General features: G+C 47.1%; 1 protein-coding gene across 2 annotated transcripts in view; it reads right to left on the bottom strand.

The window, feature by feature from the left end:
- C1QTNF3 (C1q and TNF related 3) overlaps positions 1-18,599 on the bottom strand; it is an 868,328-nt gene that overhangs the window by 238,211 nt on the left and 611,518 nt on the right. For both annotated transcript variants that reach the window (XM_069627099.1, XM_069627098.1), the window contains exon 4: positions 541-670. In XM_069627099.1, the coding sequence (XP_069483200.1) occupies positions 541-670 (130 nt within the window). The remainder of the gene's footprint in view (positions 1-540; positions 671-18,599) is intronic.

Below are 18,599 nucleotides of genomic sequence, written 5' to 3' on the forward strand. Positions count from 1 at the left end.
CTCACTGCTTCCCTTCAACCTCTGATGCTAAAGTCACCTCTTACCTTGCTCTCATCAGATTCTGGTTCTTCCTTGGTGATCCAGCTGGACATGAACATGGAAAAGGGACTCAACATGAAGTTCTCTGTGCCATTTCCATGGCGACCATGGTGATAGTAGCTTGTCAGGAGAAATGGTTCATGCTCTCCATGCAAGGCGTTTGTTTGCCCCACAGAAGCTCTTAGCCTTCTCGTTGTTATAATGTCCTTTACTGGGCTTTAGCCCTAATTGACGGCCCTTGCTCAGGCCTGTAACCTCGGCCAGGGTCATTACCACCCAGTACGTCCCACTGCTGCGTGGATTATTGCCTAGTTAACAACTGGAGCTTAGGTGAAAATGAGTGCATCAGGCTAGAACGGTACACCTTGGGTTGCTGTAAGATATGAATGCATATCGTGTCACAAAACATTCTCTGAATATACACTGTCCTCTAAAAGATGTCATTTCTTTTCATGAAACCACGAACCGATTTGATTAAAGAACATTACATAAAATAATTACCTGTCACTGGGGCAGAGAATCTGCCAGTCAGCACATCAAAGAAGTTTCCGACGTTAGTCTCCACGCTGCTGAAGATGATGCCGCTGTTGACGTTTGTAAAGTGTGTTGCCATGGAAGCCATGAATGCCACCTGGGGAATGATGTGAGTGTTCAACACGAGGTTAGTGAACAGAAGTAGAAAAGAAAGCAACATTAAATGGTCACAAAGAAATACTGCTCCCTAAAGTTTTCACTCACTCGCGTGTGGCAATGTTTGAGTTCACTTTCTCCATCAGAACCCTGTTGCTTTGCACGCATGTGCTACATACATAGTTATATATAAACTCAAAAGATTGCATACAGTAGTAGTATTTTGGAACATTAAGTATTAAGGAAAGGAATTGTTCAGCTGCAGGTTTGTCTGTAGATGCCTAATGCCATCAAAGACGTTCCCAACAATCTGGAGCCGCATCCGGTGAGTGTGCCTCCGGCTTCTTAGGAATGCATGCCTTACCCCACCCAGGGAAGCCATATCCCTGGCATAAGATGTAACACTGACCATCGCTTTGCAAATCTCATAACCGTGGCTTTCAGTTTGGGCTCCTGATCAAAGGAATAAATATAATATGGGCGACTCATGAGTCTGCTCTTTTTTTGCGACCAGTAAGCTCTGGGAGAACCCGGGAGCTAGAAAGGATACTTCCATTACCCATGTCAACCACCCAAACCTTCACCGCTGCCAATCTTTACCCGTCTGCACAGACACACACTTGAACACAATGGTCAGACCTGCGATCCTGCAAACCCCACCCACTTCTCCCTCCACATCATGCACACCCCAATCTACAATGCTGCGACGCAAGCACGTTCCTTCGTTCTCACTAATGCACACTCAGCCTCCAAACCTATGGCAGAGACAGGCTATCAAGAGGATGCATACTTCATAAAGGATGCTTGGCTAACACCCACGGTGAGCTGATCCCAGGTGGATAAGGTACACTGCACCAGTAATTCACACCCTTCAAACAAACCCATATTTTTACAATCTCTCTCACACTCTTTGACAGCAAAACACTCAACTTACGTTATGTTTTCCAGCAACAAGCCGCTAACCAGATCTTCACAGGCCAACTTCACAGCCACACCCTCATTCTAAGACATCAGCAGCACAAGCCTGGCAGACCTCGACATCCCATGAAGCTGTGTCACTCCAGAGATGAACAGACCGACTTCACAGGCACACCCTCATTCTAAGACATCAGCGGCACAAGCCTGGCAGACCTCGACATCCCATGAAGCTGTGTCACTCCAGAGATGAACAGACCGACTTCACAGGCACACCCTCATTCTAAGACATCAGCGGCACAAGCCTGGCAGACCTCGACATCCCATGAAGCTGTGTCACTCCAGAGATGAACAGACCGACTTCACAGGCACACCCTCATTCTAAGACATCAGCGGCCCAAGCCTGGCAGACCTCGACATCCCATGAAGCTGTGTCACTGCAGAGATGAACAGACGACTTCACAGGCACACCCTCATTCTAAGACATCAGCAGCACAAGCCTGGCAGACCTCGACATCCCATGTGAAGCTGTGCCGCTTCACAGATGTATAGACCGACTTCACACACACACCCTCATTCTAAGACATCAGCAGCACAAGCCTGGCAGACCTCGACATCCCATGAAGCTGTGTCACTCCAGAGATGAACAGACCGACTTCACAGGCACACCCTCATTCTAAGACATCAGCAGCACAAGCCTGGCAGACATCGACATCCCATGAAGCTGTGTCACTCCAGACATGAACAGACCGACTTCACAGGCACACCCTCATTCTAAGACATCAGCAGCACAAGCCTGGCAGACCTCGACATCCCATGAAGCTGTGTCACTCCAGACATGAACAGACCGACTTCACAGGCACACCCTCATTCTAAGACATCAGCAGCACAAGCCTGGCAGACCTCGACATCCCATGAAGCTGTGTCACTCCAGAGATGAACAGACCGACTTCACAGGCACACCCTCATTCTAAGACATCAGCAGCACAAGCCTCGCAGACCTCGACATCCCATGTGAAGCTGTGCCGCTTCACAGATGAACAGACTGACTTCACAGGCACACCCTCATTCTAAGACATCAGCAGCACAAGCCTGGCAGACCTCGACATCCCATGAAGCTGTGTCACTCCAGAGATGAACAGACCGACTTCACAGGCACACCCTCATTCTAAGACATCAGCAGCACAAGCCTGGCAGACCTCGACATCCCATGAAGCTGTGTCACTCCAGACATGAACAGACCGACTTCACAGGCACACCCTCATTCTAAGACATCAGCAGCACAAGCCTGGCAGACCTCGACATCCCATGTGAAGCTGTGCCGCTTCACAGATGTATAGACCGACTTCACACGCACACCCTCATTCTAAGACATCAGCAGCACAAGCCTGGCAGACCTCGACATCCCATGTGAAGCTGTGTCACTCCAGAGATGAACAGACTGACTTCACAGGCACACCCTCATTCTAAGACATCAGCAGCACAAGCCTGGCAGACCTCGACATCCCATGTGAAGCTGTGCCGCTTCACAGATGTATAGACCAACTTCACACACACACCCTCATTCTAAGACATCAGCAGCACAAGCCTGGCAGACCTCGACATCCCATGAAGCTGTGCCGCTTCACAGATGAACAGACCGACTTCACAGCCAAACACTCAATCTAAAACATAACCAGCTCATGTCTGGCAGACCTCATTCTCGTCCTTTTTGCATAGACTTGTATAATAGCCTGGCACTTAAGCGACCTTCCTTATTAGAACTCACCTGCCATGTGATTTGAGCCACTTACTCTAGCGACACTACCCTAGAACATATTATTATCGCTTCCCTGCTCTCGCACATCACCCTGTTAGAAAATGGGCTGATCACCGCACAATCATATTTTCTATCGCCTTTACACCAAAACCGACCAGGGCAAGCCCATTGTAGCACATGACAACATGATCTTTCAGAAGCCTCCTTATGAACTATCCGCTACATCTCCTGAGGACAGTAGCTTACTTACGGATGAAATGAACTCAGCATCAAGCAACTCATCAAAACTGAACGCAACCCATATCACCAAAAACACAGCCTAAACCCTCAACACCCATCGCACAAAGGCACTGAACAGTAACTGCTGCAGATGTTTGATTTAAAGTGCTGGTGTGTAAATGTATCTCCTAAATAGCAGGAACAAGTGGTAGTAGCAACCAAGCCTGAACTGTCTCAATGTATTTAAGTTATGTTATTTTGACTTATACAGCACAACTATCACTGTGGAGTGGCCTCTTGATGCTTAAAATCTGTTAACTAAGCACATGGGCCACTATTTGCAGTTTTGTACTACTCTTGAGGCCCTGACGTGGTTGGCACTACATGCCACTTACGTTCTGGTGATCACATCACCTTCCTAATGGTGGGGTGAAATATAGCTCCTGAATGCCTAGAAATAAAGAGGGCAGAGTGATTGGGGAAGTCCCATTGAAGTATAAGGCCAGTACACAATTTTAGGGAATATATGGCAATCCACGATACAGTAGTCAATCTTTGAGACATAAGTGCTCCGCATAAATGTGAGGCCCGTGGGGCGGTCATCTACCTTCCTCTCATTTACTTCAAAAAGAGCGTGTTCTCTAAAAATACTTCTTAACACAATTCCCTGTGCATCAGCTATGGGGGAAAATGGCATGCTACTGGGTATCTCACACATTTACTCCAAAGTTCTAATCTCTTCATCTAAATTAGCGGAAGGCCCTAACTTCGACCTAAAAATTCACCAACAATAAAAACATGCTCTCTAGGGTCTAATAACAAAGAATTCTCAAGTGAATCAAATAAAATGTTATCCTTTGCAGTACTAAGTTTGGTGGGCAAATAGACATTTAAAGCCCTGAGATTTAAATCAAAACCCCATCCCTTAAGTAAAAAGGGCATAGGAATATCCTGGTCGCTCGGGAGTTGCTCACTCAAATACCCCACTCAGATACCACACATAATAATCAGATGATTGATTTAATTTGAAATATTTTGGACAAATGTATTTATGGATTTTTTGAGAGGAGTAATAATATTATATTGTTTATGAACATTAAAATCACTAACAAATTGCTACAATTTATATGTTATTTTATTTTATTTATGTATTGGACATTTGTATGGCGCCTATACACTGGTGTTTCCAGCTGCCACAAGAAAAGATGGGGGTTGGGGGCAATGAGAATAAAAAAAGAACACAAAAAAGCAAGTGCATGACAAGGTGGTAAGGGGGAGGCAGAGAGGGTGGAGGGAGAAGTGCAGGAGTGAAGTACTCCTAAGGGTGGAGACGGGCAAGTGCTGGGCGGGCCAATGCGGCAAGTGTCAGGGGAAGAAGGGGGAGGGAGGAAGAGTGTGGTAGACAGGGAGGACCAAGTTGGGCCAGAAAACGAAAGGGATAACCTCCCACTCTCTGCTTGGAGACACGTTTGATCTTCAGAGAGTTGGAGCCAGTGGACCGAAGGACTGTTGTCGGGAGGTATTTAGTTAGGGAAAGCTGGATGTAACTAGGTCCCAGCCCCAGACAGCCTTTTGGATGATGAAAAGGGTCTTGAACTTGCTCCTTGCTGTCATCGGGAGCCAATGGAGAGATTTTAGGGCAATAGAGATGTGGTCCCTGGGTATGAGGCCAAGGATAAGTTTTGCAGTTCTATTCTGGATTAGTTGAAAGGGGAGAAGGAAGGAAAGACGCAGGTTGAGGAAGAGCCTGTTGCAGTAATCTAGCCTTTAGAGAACCTGGGGAAAGTTGAGGAAAGAGAATGTGACTTTTTGACAAGGTCCATGATGTTTGGAGAGAAAGTGAGAGAGGATTCAAAGATGATCCCAAGGTTTTGTGCCTTACAAGTGGGTGAGGGGAGACAACCCAGGGAATCTGGCCACAGAGTGGGGGGCTAACAAGGAGCAGGTGCCCCAATGCAAAGGATCTCTGTCTTACTGGCATTAAGGCAGAGATAATTGGCAGAGCACCATGCCTGAATAGCAGCCAGGCAGTCAGGTATGAGGGAGGAGGAGGTAGGGGAAGGCAGCTTGAAAGAGAGCTGTGTGTCGTCTGCGTAACACTGGACATGAGGGGAGAAAGTGGAGATCAGGTAAGCGCTTTTGCTTCTGTACCAACAACTTGTTACTTTAATATTTTGCACCAGCAATAGGTTGTGTGATGGAGATACGGATGAATAGCAGCTTCATGATTATTAAGAGATGCACTCCCCAAGCAACCACAACCTCTTGCAGTTTGTTAAGCACAGTAACACACAAGTGGAAAACAGGATTGTCTTTAGTATGGTTCTGTACATAAGCTCGTTCAGGGTGATTCTTCTTTCAAGATATTTTCTTGAAATATGGATAAAAATTGTGGATTTTACAGCTGGATTATTGGGTGAAATTAGAACAAGAAATCAAAGGATTTACAGGCCTTTCTGTAGGAAAACACATTGGTAATGCCTGCCTGCCCCTCCTGCAGTTCTCAGTTCTGTGGCAGGGGACTGTCACCAGAAGGGTAACCATGCCATGCCTGACCATTTAGGGGAATTGCCAAGTCGTCAGTGACTCACAATGGATTTGTCCCTGAGGGCACCTCTCCTACACATCCCTTCTGTTTCTATCCACACGTTTATTGCTCCTCATGTACTTCCTTACCACCATGCCATGGGCTTGTACCTTTGATCCTCCTAGATCCACCTCTTACAGGCTTTATGCTAACCTGCTTTGGATTTTGACATTCATTGTTCTTTGTCCCTCACTCTGATTCTCTAACTCCACTCGATTTCCAAATTGTATTTCCATTTGCCTCCTTAATGCTTCATCCACATTCTCCTGTGATGCTTCTCCCAGCCTCCCCCTTGATGTCCCTTCTCTTTTTTCTTAGTAGAGCTATCTACCCCATTCTTTCTAAGTCTCCTCCCAACTCCTTCGAAGATCTCACACCCAATTTCCCACTTTTTTCTGTCTTTAACCCTTCTCCCTACAGCCACCCCTTTAGTGATCATGTCCACCTTTCTCCTGATATGTCCTACAGCTTCTTTCGTGATGTTTTCTCTGTCTTGTCCCTTGCAAATGTTTTTAACCTCCTTTGTGATAGTCTATCCCCCTCCTTCTACAGAGTTCCTTCCATCATCATATTGAATGTTTTCCCCACCTCGTTCCTCATATCTCCTGCCAATCTCCTCTTTGTTGTACTCCCCACCTCCTGCAGTTAAGTCTACCCCAAAGAGGAGGATGCAGAGAAAAGCACTGATTATTAAAAGAAATCATATTTTATTAGCATTTTAGGTTATGACATCATGCATCATATATTGACATAGATCTCCTTAACACAATTATAACAATAGCCCCCGCCCACCCACTGCCATAGACCGTGCATAAGTATCTAGTTCGCCTTACGAGCTTGTGGAGAATGTTTCATGGTGCAATTGCTCAATTCCTTGCACACTGGAGTTTTGGGCCCAACTTTGAACATTTTTTGTGCCCAGTACCATTCCTGGTGGCCTTTCATGTTTGGGGAAGTCCCCAAGGGCAATGCTGTCACTTTAGGCCAGGCGTCCATACTTTTCGAAGAAGGGGAGCCACAATTCGTCAATGTTCGATTTGGACTCGTCTATAAGGTGTGTCAGGAACTCCATTTCATAAATGGCCCGAACTTTAGTGACCCATTCTTTTTCTCCTGGCATACGTGGACTTTTCCACTTCTGGGCCAGACAACAGCTAGCCGCCACCAACATGACCTGCAACATATTTCCTTGGGTTTCCTCGTGGTCATTCCCCACATCAATTCCGAAGAGGAGGAGCCAAGGGCACAGGGTCCTCTCTACTCCATCGACCCTTTTAATCCAGGAAAAGACCTCTCCCCAATATGTCTCAACCACCGGACACCTCCACCACATATGTATATAGTCGCCTTTTTCCATCCTACATTTCCAACAGTGCGGGTCATATCCCACCCTCATCCTAGCAATCCTCTGCGGGGGATAATGCCACCTGTGCAGTACCATCAGAGCCTGATGTTGGAATTGGAGCGAGGCCGTTTAACGGTTGGCTCGTCTGCACATTTTGGACCACCTTTCATCGTCAATTATCTCCCCTTGGTCTTTTTCCCATTGTATCCGTGCTGGCGGGGGATCCCTTGGAGCCGAGAGTAGGGGAAGCTTGTAGAGACGGGATATCACCCCCCCTGGAGCCCCGGGTAGAGATGAGCAGTCTCTCAAATTCTGTCAGGTCCCTCCTGAGAGTGTCCCCCCAAGAGGGTTCAGTGAGAACTCCCTTGAGCTGGAGATACCGGAACAGCGTCCGGGAGCCCAATCCCAGAGGCTCCTCTAGATCTTTCAGGGTTATAAAGGATCCACCAATCCAGAGTTGACCAGCCTTGCTAAGACCGGCTTCGTACCATTGTTGAAACGCCGCTGGCTCGGCTACCTTGTCTATGAACGGGGGGCCCAAATGCAACTCAATGGAGAAGGCCAGGTTTTAAGCCATCTATAGTAGCCCCCTTCCCTCCACACCGACCACAAGACCCCCAGCACTGGGTGGTGCAGGGCCCCCTCTAGGGATGCGCACTCTGGGAACCCATAGCCACTCGTCTAACGTGACAGGGGCGAGAAGCTTATTGTCCATCGCTACCCACTTCCTTTCCGTCCCTGGGGTGAAATGATCTATCAGCAACCTCAACTGGGAGGCCTTTTAATATGTCTCCAAGTCCGGGTACCCCAGCCCAGATTTCTGCACCGGGAGCATTTGGAACAAGAATAGAAACTTGGGGAAAATCACCATTTTCACCAGGTTAAGATGCGCCCTCCAGGAGAGTCCTGATCTCGCCCATCTTTCTATGTCCCTCTTGATTTCTGAGTGGGGGAAAGTTACCAGGGAAAAGGTCTTCAGGGTTGTGGGTCACATGAACACCCAGGTACCGGAATCCGTCCCTCTGAAGTTGGAAGGGGAGTCCTCCCACGTAGTCTACCTCTGTGTCTGATAGCTTTCCCCCTATGAACGCCACTTCTTCCCAAAATTCACCTTAAACCCGGAGCGTTCTCCATAGCGTGCCAGGCCTTAGGGGAGCCGGGGGACCGTTTGAGATGGTCTTGTGATATAGAGCAGTGCGTCATCGGTAAAGAGGCCGATCTTGCAATGCGAGTCTCCTATCCGTAGCCCATTGATTGCCTTGTCTTTACGGACAGAAATCACCCAGGGCTCCATAGCCAACACATATGTTAGGGGGGATAGAGGACATCCCTGACTTGTGCCCCTCCCCAAGGGGAATGTGTTTGATTCAGTCCGGTTTACAACCACCATAGCTGAGGGAGTGGAATATAAAGCCACATCCAGCCTAGCCACCTCAGTCCCATCCCCAGAGAAGAGAAAACCTCCCCCGTAAAAACCATGCTGACCCCGTCGAAGGCCTTCTCGGCATCAAGAGCCAGCAGAAGGTTCTCCTCTTCACGGACCACCCTTGAGTTAAGCACATGGAGGGTCTTTCGCATATTATCCGAGCCTTGTCTGTTCAGGACGAATCCCACCTGATCTGGGTGGATTAGGCAGGGGAGGCATCTCTCTAGTCGAGTCACCAGAATTCGGGTGAAGATCTTACCATTTAGATTCAGAAGGGAGATAGGTCTATATGAACCGCAGTCTGCCTGGTCCTTGCCCGGTTTAAGTATTACAGTATTATATTAGGGCCTGTAGGAACTTCGGTGGGATTGAGTCTTGGTTTCTAATTTGGTTAAACAATTTGGCCAGTGGCTTCATCAAAATGGATTGATACTGTTCATAGAAGTCCGCCGTGTAGCCATCTCCCTCCGGTGCTTTTCCCACTTTTAACCTCTTAATGGCACACTCCACCTATTCTTCTGATATTTCCCCTCAAGGGCCTCGTGCTCAGGCTCGGTCAGTCGGGGTAGATGGTGTTCAGCCAAGTAGGCCCGAATCTCCTCCAACGACTCACCCCCTTGTTTGGTATAAAGTTCCCAGTAGAAGTCGGTGAAGCATTCCACAATTTCCTCCCTTTTCTTACACACATTGCCCCCTTTGTCTCTAAGGAGACCCACTCTCCTTTCCGTTCTACATCCCCTTGCCCTGTGTGCCAAGAGAGTCCCCACTCTATCCCCCGTTCATAGTATCTTTGTCTCGTGTACCTCATCTTCTTAATCACTTCCCCTATGAGGACTGTGTGTAATGCCTGCCTTTTTCCTTGCATTTCCAGCAGGAGGGCTTCCCGATCCTCCCCATTGAAGCTAAGTCTAGCTCTCAGAGCCCTCAGTTCTGCTTGGATCTTGTTTTCAATAAGACCCCTCTCCCGCTTACGCCTGGAACCCTCAGCTATCAGGAGACCCCGGAAAGTGGGTTTCACGGCCTCCCACACCATCACCATGTCAGTTTCCCCGTTGTAATCCGTTTAAAAAAAGGCTATCATTTCCTTCCTTAGAAAATCCCTGAAGACTGAATCCCTTAAGAGCATATCATTACAGCGTCATCGAGAGGATATCGGGGAGACAGGCAGCGACCAGTTTGCCATCAGTAGCTCGTGGTCAGACCACATTATTGCTTCCATCCTTGGGAGTTCGGCCACCCCCCCACTTCCTCAGAGATCAGTATCAAGTCAATTCTTGTGAATGTGTAGTGTGGGGGTGAGAAGAAGATGTTTCCTCCCGGACGTGACCATGCTCTATGCCAGACATCCACCCAGTAATGTTCCCTTAGGAGAGTCTGCAGAGCTAAATTGTCCTTGGTGCTTCCCTTTGTCCCTGCACCCTTCGCTGACAACCAATCCAGATGGAGGTCCATTATGAGGTTGAAATCACCACCAAGTATCATGGCTCCCTCTGCCCATTCATCCATTACCCTGAAGATCTGGATCAGGAACCATATCTATCCTGAGTTGGGTGCATATAGGGTGGCCAATGTAATCCGTTCACCCTCGCAGGTGCCTTTAACCCCCAAGAATTGCCCCCCAAAACCCCTCTTGATTTCCACCTCTGTAAGGTGGAGTGCCCTGCTCAAGAGAACCCCCTTGTTCTTAGCACTTCTGAGAGAGGCCCAGAAATTGTTTCCATATTTCCTTCCCCTTTATCATCGATTCCTTCCTCTGTTTGTATATTGCTAGTCAAAGATCTCTTCTTCTAAGAGTTTAAGCCTTTAACATTCAGTGTGCCTATCCTTCCTTCAACCATTGTCGTCCTTAATCTCATTCTCTTTGTGCGCCTCTGTGTGACTCTGATGCAGAGCCCATTGTGAAGCAGAAGGCCATGTCTAGATCTGGCTGTTCCCATTCCCCTCAACCCCAACAATGTTCTCTCCTTCCCCCACCCTCTTACCCTTTACCACCCCCTCCCCATCCCTTGTTCCCTCCCTCCCTTTCCCCTTTTCAAGGCGTTCGTCCACGTCCCCAACACTCGTTGTGGTTAGTCAGCAAACCATCAGCGACTCTACCCAAGCCCCGGGTAATTCTGTGAACGGGGTTCTCATCTCAGTCTTCGTGTTGGGACTATTCCCACTCTACCATTGACATGGGTGTCCTAGTCTAGATCCCTCAATTCTACCCCACTGCCTCCGGCCATATTATTAAACTTGCACCCCGGCATAAGCCCATCAACACCTTAATAACCGTGGAGAATCGACAACCGGCCCCTTAACCTTAGGGGCAGAACATGACGCCAACATGGCATTTGGTCACAGTGCCTAGGGGTCTCGACCCACAGCAGCTTCGATGCCTTTGCATGGAGCCACCAAACAAAGCAGAGCATTGTCAAATCTTAGAAAATAATATCAAAGTCACTTAAGGTGTCCCTCGGAGACCGATGAGGGGTGTCTGGTTTTTTTAAACTTGCGGGCCCCTTTCACCTTTGCTTTACCTCTGAAGTTGTCCGGGCCACTAGGGCCGCGCACGGGGTCCCGAGCATCTCCTTCACGGCCGCCTGAAGAGCTGGCCCGATCACTCACCAGTTCCTCTGTGACCCTCTGAATGTCTTCCTCGGACACCAGATGGTGCTTTTCCCCCTTCCATTCAAACGCCAGGTAGAAGGGATGACCCCAGCGATACCAGACCCCCTTTTCCTGGAGCCATCTGGTGAGATTGCCACACTTTTTCCTCATCAGCAGGGTGAGAGCCGAGAGGTCCTGAAAGATGGCTACCTTGGAATCCCCATATTGTATGTTCCCAAGACTCTTGGCTTTTTCCAGGATCTTAGCCTTGTCCTTATAGTAGTGTAGTCGAGCCAACACTGAGCGAGGGCCACTGCCCCGCCCCAGCGCGGTGAACTCTGTCCAATTTGATCTCCTCACCAGCATCTGCCCCCAAAACAATCCGTATGATGTTGTACACCTTGCCTTCTAAGCCAAGAGGGCTTTCACCGTCAGATTCCACCAGGCCAAAGATGCGTATGTTATTTCTCTTCTCCCTGTTTTCCATGTCGTCTACCTTGAGACGTAGTTCCTCCTCGTGACGTTGCACCTCCATGAACCTTGTTTCCATTTGAGTTTCCAGGAGCGCTGTGGAGAGTAGGTTGTTTTTGACTCCCTCCATGCAGTGCTCTAGGGTAGTTATTTTCGTTGTGAGGTCTGGCAACTTGGCTCCTATATCCATTCTTATCGCACAGATTTCAACTAGGATCATCTGGATATTGTTTTGGATAGCACCCAGATTGGGGGCTTGGGTGGAAAGTCCCCCGGAGGCCATCTCGCCCTCACCGGCAGGGAATTGGTATTTGGAGAGTGCTTCCATCCAACTCATGGGGGCCATGCCAAGGTCAGATGTGGTGGCTACCCTGTGTTCAGTATGCAGTGATAAGAGGGCTGCCTTCAAGTTCGCGGTAGTCTCCTCAGTGGTGCTCCAATGATGTCAGCGGGTAGGGCTCTGTGTCTGTGGGAGCTAGCTCAATGAACAAGTTGGGTCCATGGGGGACAGGTGGGCACCCCTGGGGTGTCCGTCTTTGGGTCCCAAAGCGGGGGTCACAGTTCCTTTCTGGGTCTGATGTGGGGACAGGTGGGAGAGTTGGACAGCCTGGGGATGAGGAGACCCCCGAGCAGGGGTATAAGGGCCCAATTCAGGGTGGGAGAGGGCGCCTTCCACAATGCCCCCTGGGACAGAACTGCCCCTTGTCCAAATGGCACTCCCTTTTGGGACCAGCTCAGAAGGGTTAGTTTGTCAGGTGTTGGCCTGCTGGGGGGTCCATCCCCCTGACCCTCTCACCTGCAGTGTGGCTCTATGTGTGTCCTCCCAGCCAGCAGTGGCGAGTGCGCGCTACCGCCACGGCCCAGGCTGGGGAGCCTTGCTGGGGATGTGGGCTCAGTTGCCAGGGATTAAGGACGCAGGCCAAGGTGTGACCTTGGCGGCTCTCCAGTTGTCTTTCTCCTCAGGTGGGGCCTCTCCGTTGTCTCTGGTGTGTGTCCAGTCCCCCCGGCACTGGTTGACCCCTAGCCGACCAATCTCTACCCTGCAGGTGTGCGCAGGGTGCACAAACCTTAAATGCTGCCTCAGAGAGTGGGGAAGTCCTTCCCACGGCTTCCTCTCCTCTTGCGCCTCACTTTTCTTGCCTGTTTCCCATCAATCACAAGAGATCCAGGCGCGCTCCCTCGTCGGCCCGGGTCAGGGATGGATCCTCACCTGTCACTGGGCACCACCCAGTTGTTCGGAGGCCCCTCACAAGCCCCCAGATGCCCTTGCTCCAGTTCGCCTCCCTCTGTGTGCTGGACGTTAAGCACTTGCTCCTCAGTGGGCTGTCGTTGCTCTGGTGAATCCTGTGGTTCATTCCCCTGAAACCGCTGGGGAGGCGTGCCACCCCACTGCGTTGCGGCGTCAATTTGTCCACCAGGGGCTTCCCGGAGGGTTTTTTGTTTGATATGGCGCCCTGTGGGACGGGTGACTCCTTATTTATGAAGTTCTCTGAGCATGCACCGCTCTACTGAAACTTGGTGGCAGGGGCGGGCTCCTGCGTCTGCCCGGTTCGTGTCTCTCTGTCCACGGGGGTTGTCTCCTTAGGCCCGTCCATGTCCCTAAACTTCTTCTAGTTCATGGAGCCCGGGCGGCCTTCCCTCCATAGTGACATTGGGTGCGGGCAGCTCCGCTCGGCTCCTTGACCTCACTGCGGAGTCCTGTCTTCGAGGTGCCAAGTTCCCTGCTCCTCCTCTGCCTTTCCCCTTTGCAGCATGTGGCGGAGACTGTAGCTCTCTCTTCTCACCATGAGCCACACAGCTTTTGGGGGAGGGGGAGTTCCCAGGGCGTTATGAGCCGGTCTAGGGGTATGGGGCACCTCAGGGTCTCCACATTGTTCCAGGGGATAGCCCCCACGTTCCGCCACTCGTTACTCGATTTCTGGCAGTGTTAGATCCCTCTCTCCTCTGGTTTCCCGGGGCTTGGTGATGAGCTGAGGACTCAGGCAGCCATCTTGCCTGCGCCCCCTGGTGGCCTGAAAGCGCTGAATTTAAAGACAAAAATGTGAATTGTAGCTTGCACATGTTATGAATGGGGAAAAAAATGGTATGTTGCACTATTTAAAGTGACAATTGCAGTAGGGAAATGTGGAGAATATAATCACTTTTAAAGGCTGCATTTGTGAATTAAACCAACCAAGGCCTGGAAGGCAACATGGCATTGTCCGGACCTCTCCAATCACCTATTCCAAGAAAATGGAATTCAGGGTCTTTGAAGCTGAACTATAAAGTTGTATGACTTTGCTTGGACCACCACAGGACCAAATGTTTTGCTTTTGTACTGAGAACATGCATTCCAGAGAAAATCAAATGTGGCTAATTAACAAGCCTATTTGTCAGTGAACCTACCCTAAAAACACAACAAATAGATTCATAGCAGTGGTCTCCTCTCAAATAATCAAATCAAATCCTCCGAGGATGTCACCAGATGTTATATTGTCAAGCAGGGCATGCTTTGCCATTTCATATTGTAGTTCATCCCATTGAATGTAAAAAAATAAATGCACTATGTATATTTTACATATGAAATCATATTTCTGGTTATATATTTTGAAGGAAATGTCATTGAATGTTACTTTGTTTGAATTGTTTAGGATGAAAAGCTCTATCAGATGAATACAAAACAATATTTTTGATATGTGGTTAATTATGCAAATTCGGAGAATGTGGATATTTGCATGAAGAAGTGGCACGCAGCATTGTTTCATATATCCTAGCATCTCTAACAGAGAGTCCATTATCTGTGATGAAAAATAATATTTGTGTAAAAGTACCAGCAAATAGAAAGGAAAACTAACACATGCGTCACAGGTCATGCTGAGATGAGAATCTCTCGATTGGAATCCTCAACTGAGAGTAATTTGATGAACTGATTAGTAACATGCACACTTGTGAGGAATTTGAGGTTTTAAATAGTTACAAATGTTAAATATAGGCATCTACAAGACAACATCACATCAACTGGGAGGGAAACCGGTTTTCGAAATTACTTCCATTAGACTGTCCCCTTCATTAATATGATCAGTGAGTACAAAGGGGATGTTTTGGTATGATGTCACTTTTGGAACATTGTCCAATCGTATTAATTGATTGATTAGATTAGAGAAATAGTAGACAAATCTAAAGGGAGTGATTTCTGATCTATAAAAGTCCAAACCCATAGATTCTGGGGGCTCACTTGCTCACTCACTGACTCTCATGGGCTGATTGACAGACTGAAGAGGAGAGAAAGGAGAATTCACAATAACATTAAGGGGAATGGAATAGATTGCTTACCTTGGGACCCATTTTGGATTAACAGAAGAGCACTGTACATGAGTCCTACCTGCTATTTATACCACAACCTTTCTTCAGTGGAAGAGACAGTACACAGAGCCCATCTTGCTGACTGATGCCCACCTGTTTCTAGAGGGGGGAGAATGGAGCCAGTCCTTAAGAGCATGCCCACCTACCTTTGAGATAGCCAAAATGGAATTCCTATGTAAGTATAATATTAAGGGGAAATAATTCTGAAGGGATTGATCCATACATATATCCATATAATTTGTTATTTATAACATGCTTAATATCCAGAGGTTTCTAAGCGTGGACCAGGGGATCAAACATGTGTTGTTCCGCGTCATGTTGCTTCCAAGAGGAGCGTGTTTCTCCTGGGCTATACTCGGGAGATACTCTGAAGGGGAATTGATTAAATCCCATGCCTTTTTATTTGTGAAAGTACTAATGGGACAGGTTATATAAATTGACTGTACATCCTGAGAAATTAGTAAATATTTCAGAAGTGTGTGTGCTTCTGGAATTATAGATTTGACAAAACAGATCTGAATGGTGTGCCTAAAGGCAGATCCCAGCTCCTTCCCTGTGCATGATCAAGTACAGATTGGGAGCCAAAATAACATCTCACTGTACACAAATACCTAGGATAATAATACAAATTAAGTAATTTCCTGGCTACATAACCAAGCAGAGTTATGTTACTGGTGTTGAACCACTCAAGAATAAGGGGAAAAGGTTATTAACTGCTACCCACTTCCCACCTGTAAGTTGTCCATTGATGTTAAGTAGCCGGTGTTACAATTGAGTTTCTAGAATGCTATTTGAAATTCTGACATTTCCATTAAGTAAGGGGTGGGGATATCTATTTTCAATAACGGGGAACCAGAGAGATGTAGATAAGCAGGCATTTTCTGAGTACATTTGTTTTCTATAAAATTACAGCTTTATGCTGAGCCCTATACACTTTTCAATACATGGTAGATGTGCTTTCAGGGTAAATCAAAGGTACATCTGGAAATGTGTGTGCTTACAAAAGTCCCCATTCATGTAAACTTTGTCTAGAACAGTGATGTGAGCAGTGTAATGATCATTCGTCATTGTAGTCATCATTGACACTGGAATTTCATAAACAATATGTATATATTTATATTGATCTACTTATTTCTATGTTATTAAAAAAATAGACCTTCTGTGCAACCTGCATGTTTCTTGTCCAAATTCAAGACATGGCAATATGGTGGGAGAGCAAACCCTATAGCATTGGATTTTGACAGTCGAGAAGAATGCTTCTGCTTTTATCCTACCTTCTTATTTATGGCTGAATACTAAAAGGCCATTTAGCTGAATTCACTTTTACGTTTTCCGGGAATGTACTGCACGCTGTACCCTACTGTCATTAGTTATTGGACACCTTTTTCCCATCTCACCTGTTTCCATGTATAAGGCCCGCAGAACACTCCCTTGACCCCTTGCACTCTAAAACTGCTGTGATGAAAGCAATGAGGCATGTTATAAAGAATTAAAATGTAAAGGGTAGGGTACGTATCTGCCTTTAGAAAAGCCAAACGTGATGATCCGCCTGGGCCTGTTTTGGTGCTGTAATGAATGCTGCATCTTACATTTAAACCTGTCTTTTACCGTGTTAAGCTGTTAGATTCTGGCTTCCCTGATGAACTCTGCTTTTTCATTACTGTATGTGTAATCACTCGCCCCATCAGCATCACAATTTATCATATCTAAACCTTGAAACGATTTTGTGAAGAACGCTGGATTAATCACAATTAGGTTGAAAGGTGAATTTTCAAAGGAAGTATTGCATACACACATTTAATTTATTCCGCGTTTTGCAAACATTGTATTTGGGGATTTGTTATGAGATTTGCATAACCTTGTATGGCTAGACATTTCTAGTATGTTTAACAAAAATGGACATGTAAACTTCAGATTACTTCCGGGTTTCTGGTCTCTGCTGACCCCTGTATATAAAGCTCTGTCCAGTGGTAGTGCACTGGTTTAGACGCGTTCATGGAGAGTCATTAGGAATGCACCTTTGGTACTCTTCTGCATGCCAATGAGCAACGGGTGGTGTTTCCTGGGGTGCAGCCTCGCAGTATACCATCTCCTGCGACCCAGCCGATTCTTGAACAAGCCTGGGATGACATTGTGATGCATTTCTCGTCAAGGTCAATTTGACCTGCGTGTAATATTTAAATACAGAGAATTTAACCAAACATCTTTCCAAGCTCAATCAAAACGTTTCCATGACAATGGGCCTCATTCCGAGTATGGAGGTAATCATGGCGCTTTAAGTGTCATGACTACATCCAATACTGGTACCGAGTCCGCCCTGGTTCAATGGGGACTGACCGGTCTATTCTGAACTTTGCGGGACCGGTAAGTCCCCATTGAAAAAGCCATTCCCCATTCCCATTTGAGCCCCCATAGGGCTCAATGGGAAGGGGGAAGGCGCTAATAACAGTGCCGCAAATTGCGTTACCGTTATTAGCTCTAAAGTCCCTTAACGGGTCCCGTCGCGTTAAGGAAGGGACCCGCTAAGCGAACTCGGAATAGGGCGCAAAGGGAATACCGGCTCCGGTGTCCTTACCGGTGCCCGGTATCCCTTTGCGCCCAACTCGTAATGAGGCCCAATGTGTCCCTGGTTAATTTTGGCTACTAGGTGGCGTTGAAAGCGCTACCTTTCAAGCTGAAACTATTTTCATTAAGATAAGAGCTTGATGAAATAGGGGCTTTAAATGTAGGTTTGTAATGCTTTTCAATGCATATGATATATGAGGGTTGATTTATCTAGTTTGGCTATGTGACTCACCTATTTAACACCCAATGCTAAGTGAAGTCTACAGGATTTTCTTACCATTCACACACATTTTCCCTCCAACCACATCTCTTTTTGCACTCTTTAGCTGAATTTATATTGTGTGGTGAATTTGTCAGCATTTTTACTTCCAAAAAAAATATTTTAATGTTAAGAAAAAGTTATTGGTGCTTAAAAGAATATTTACTACAGCTTTGAAGTTATGTTAAACATGTTAATGTATTTTGTATTTAAAGTAAATAAGTTAATGTAATAGATGTCTTTCAACATGATCATATAGTGATTAGTGGGGTGTTGGTTGGTGTTTGTGATGTAAGCAGAACCTGATTGGATGTGTAGTGAGTGGTATCAGTATGATGTGGGTGGTTCGCCAGTCTGTGTGTGTTTCCTCAAGGCAGCAATTTATCACAGACTGGATTACCCCACGGTTCTTTGCTATAGCAAGTGCTTGCTTATATATCCCTTAGGTCATAT

This window comes from Ambystoma mexicanum, chromosome 6p (genome assembly GCF_040938575.1).
Source record: "Ambystoma mexicanum isolate Mex_15411 chromosome 6p, UKY_AmexF1_1, whole genome shotgun sequence".
NCBI lineage: Eukaryota > Metazoa > Chordata > Amphibia > Caudata > Ambystomatidae > Ambystoma > Ambystoma mexicanum.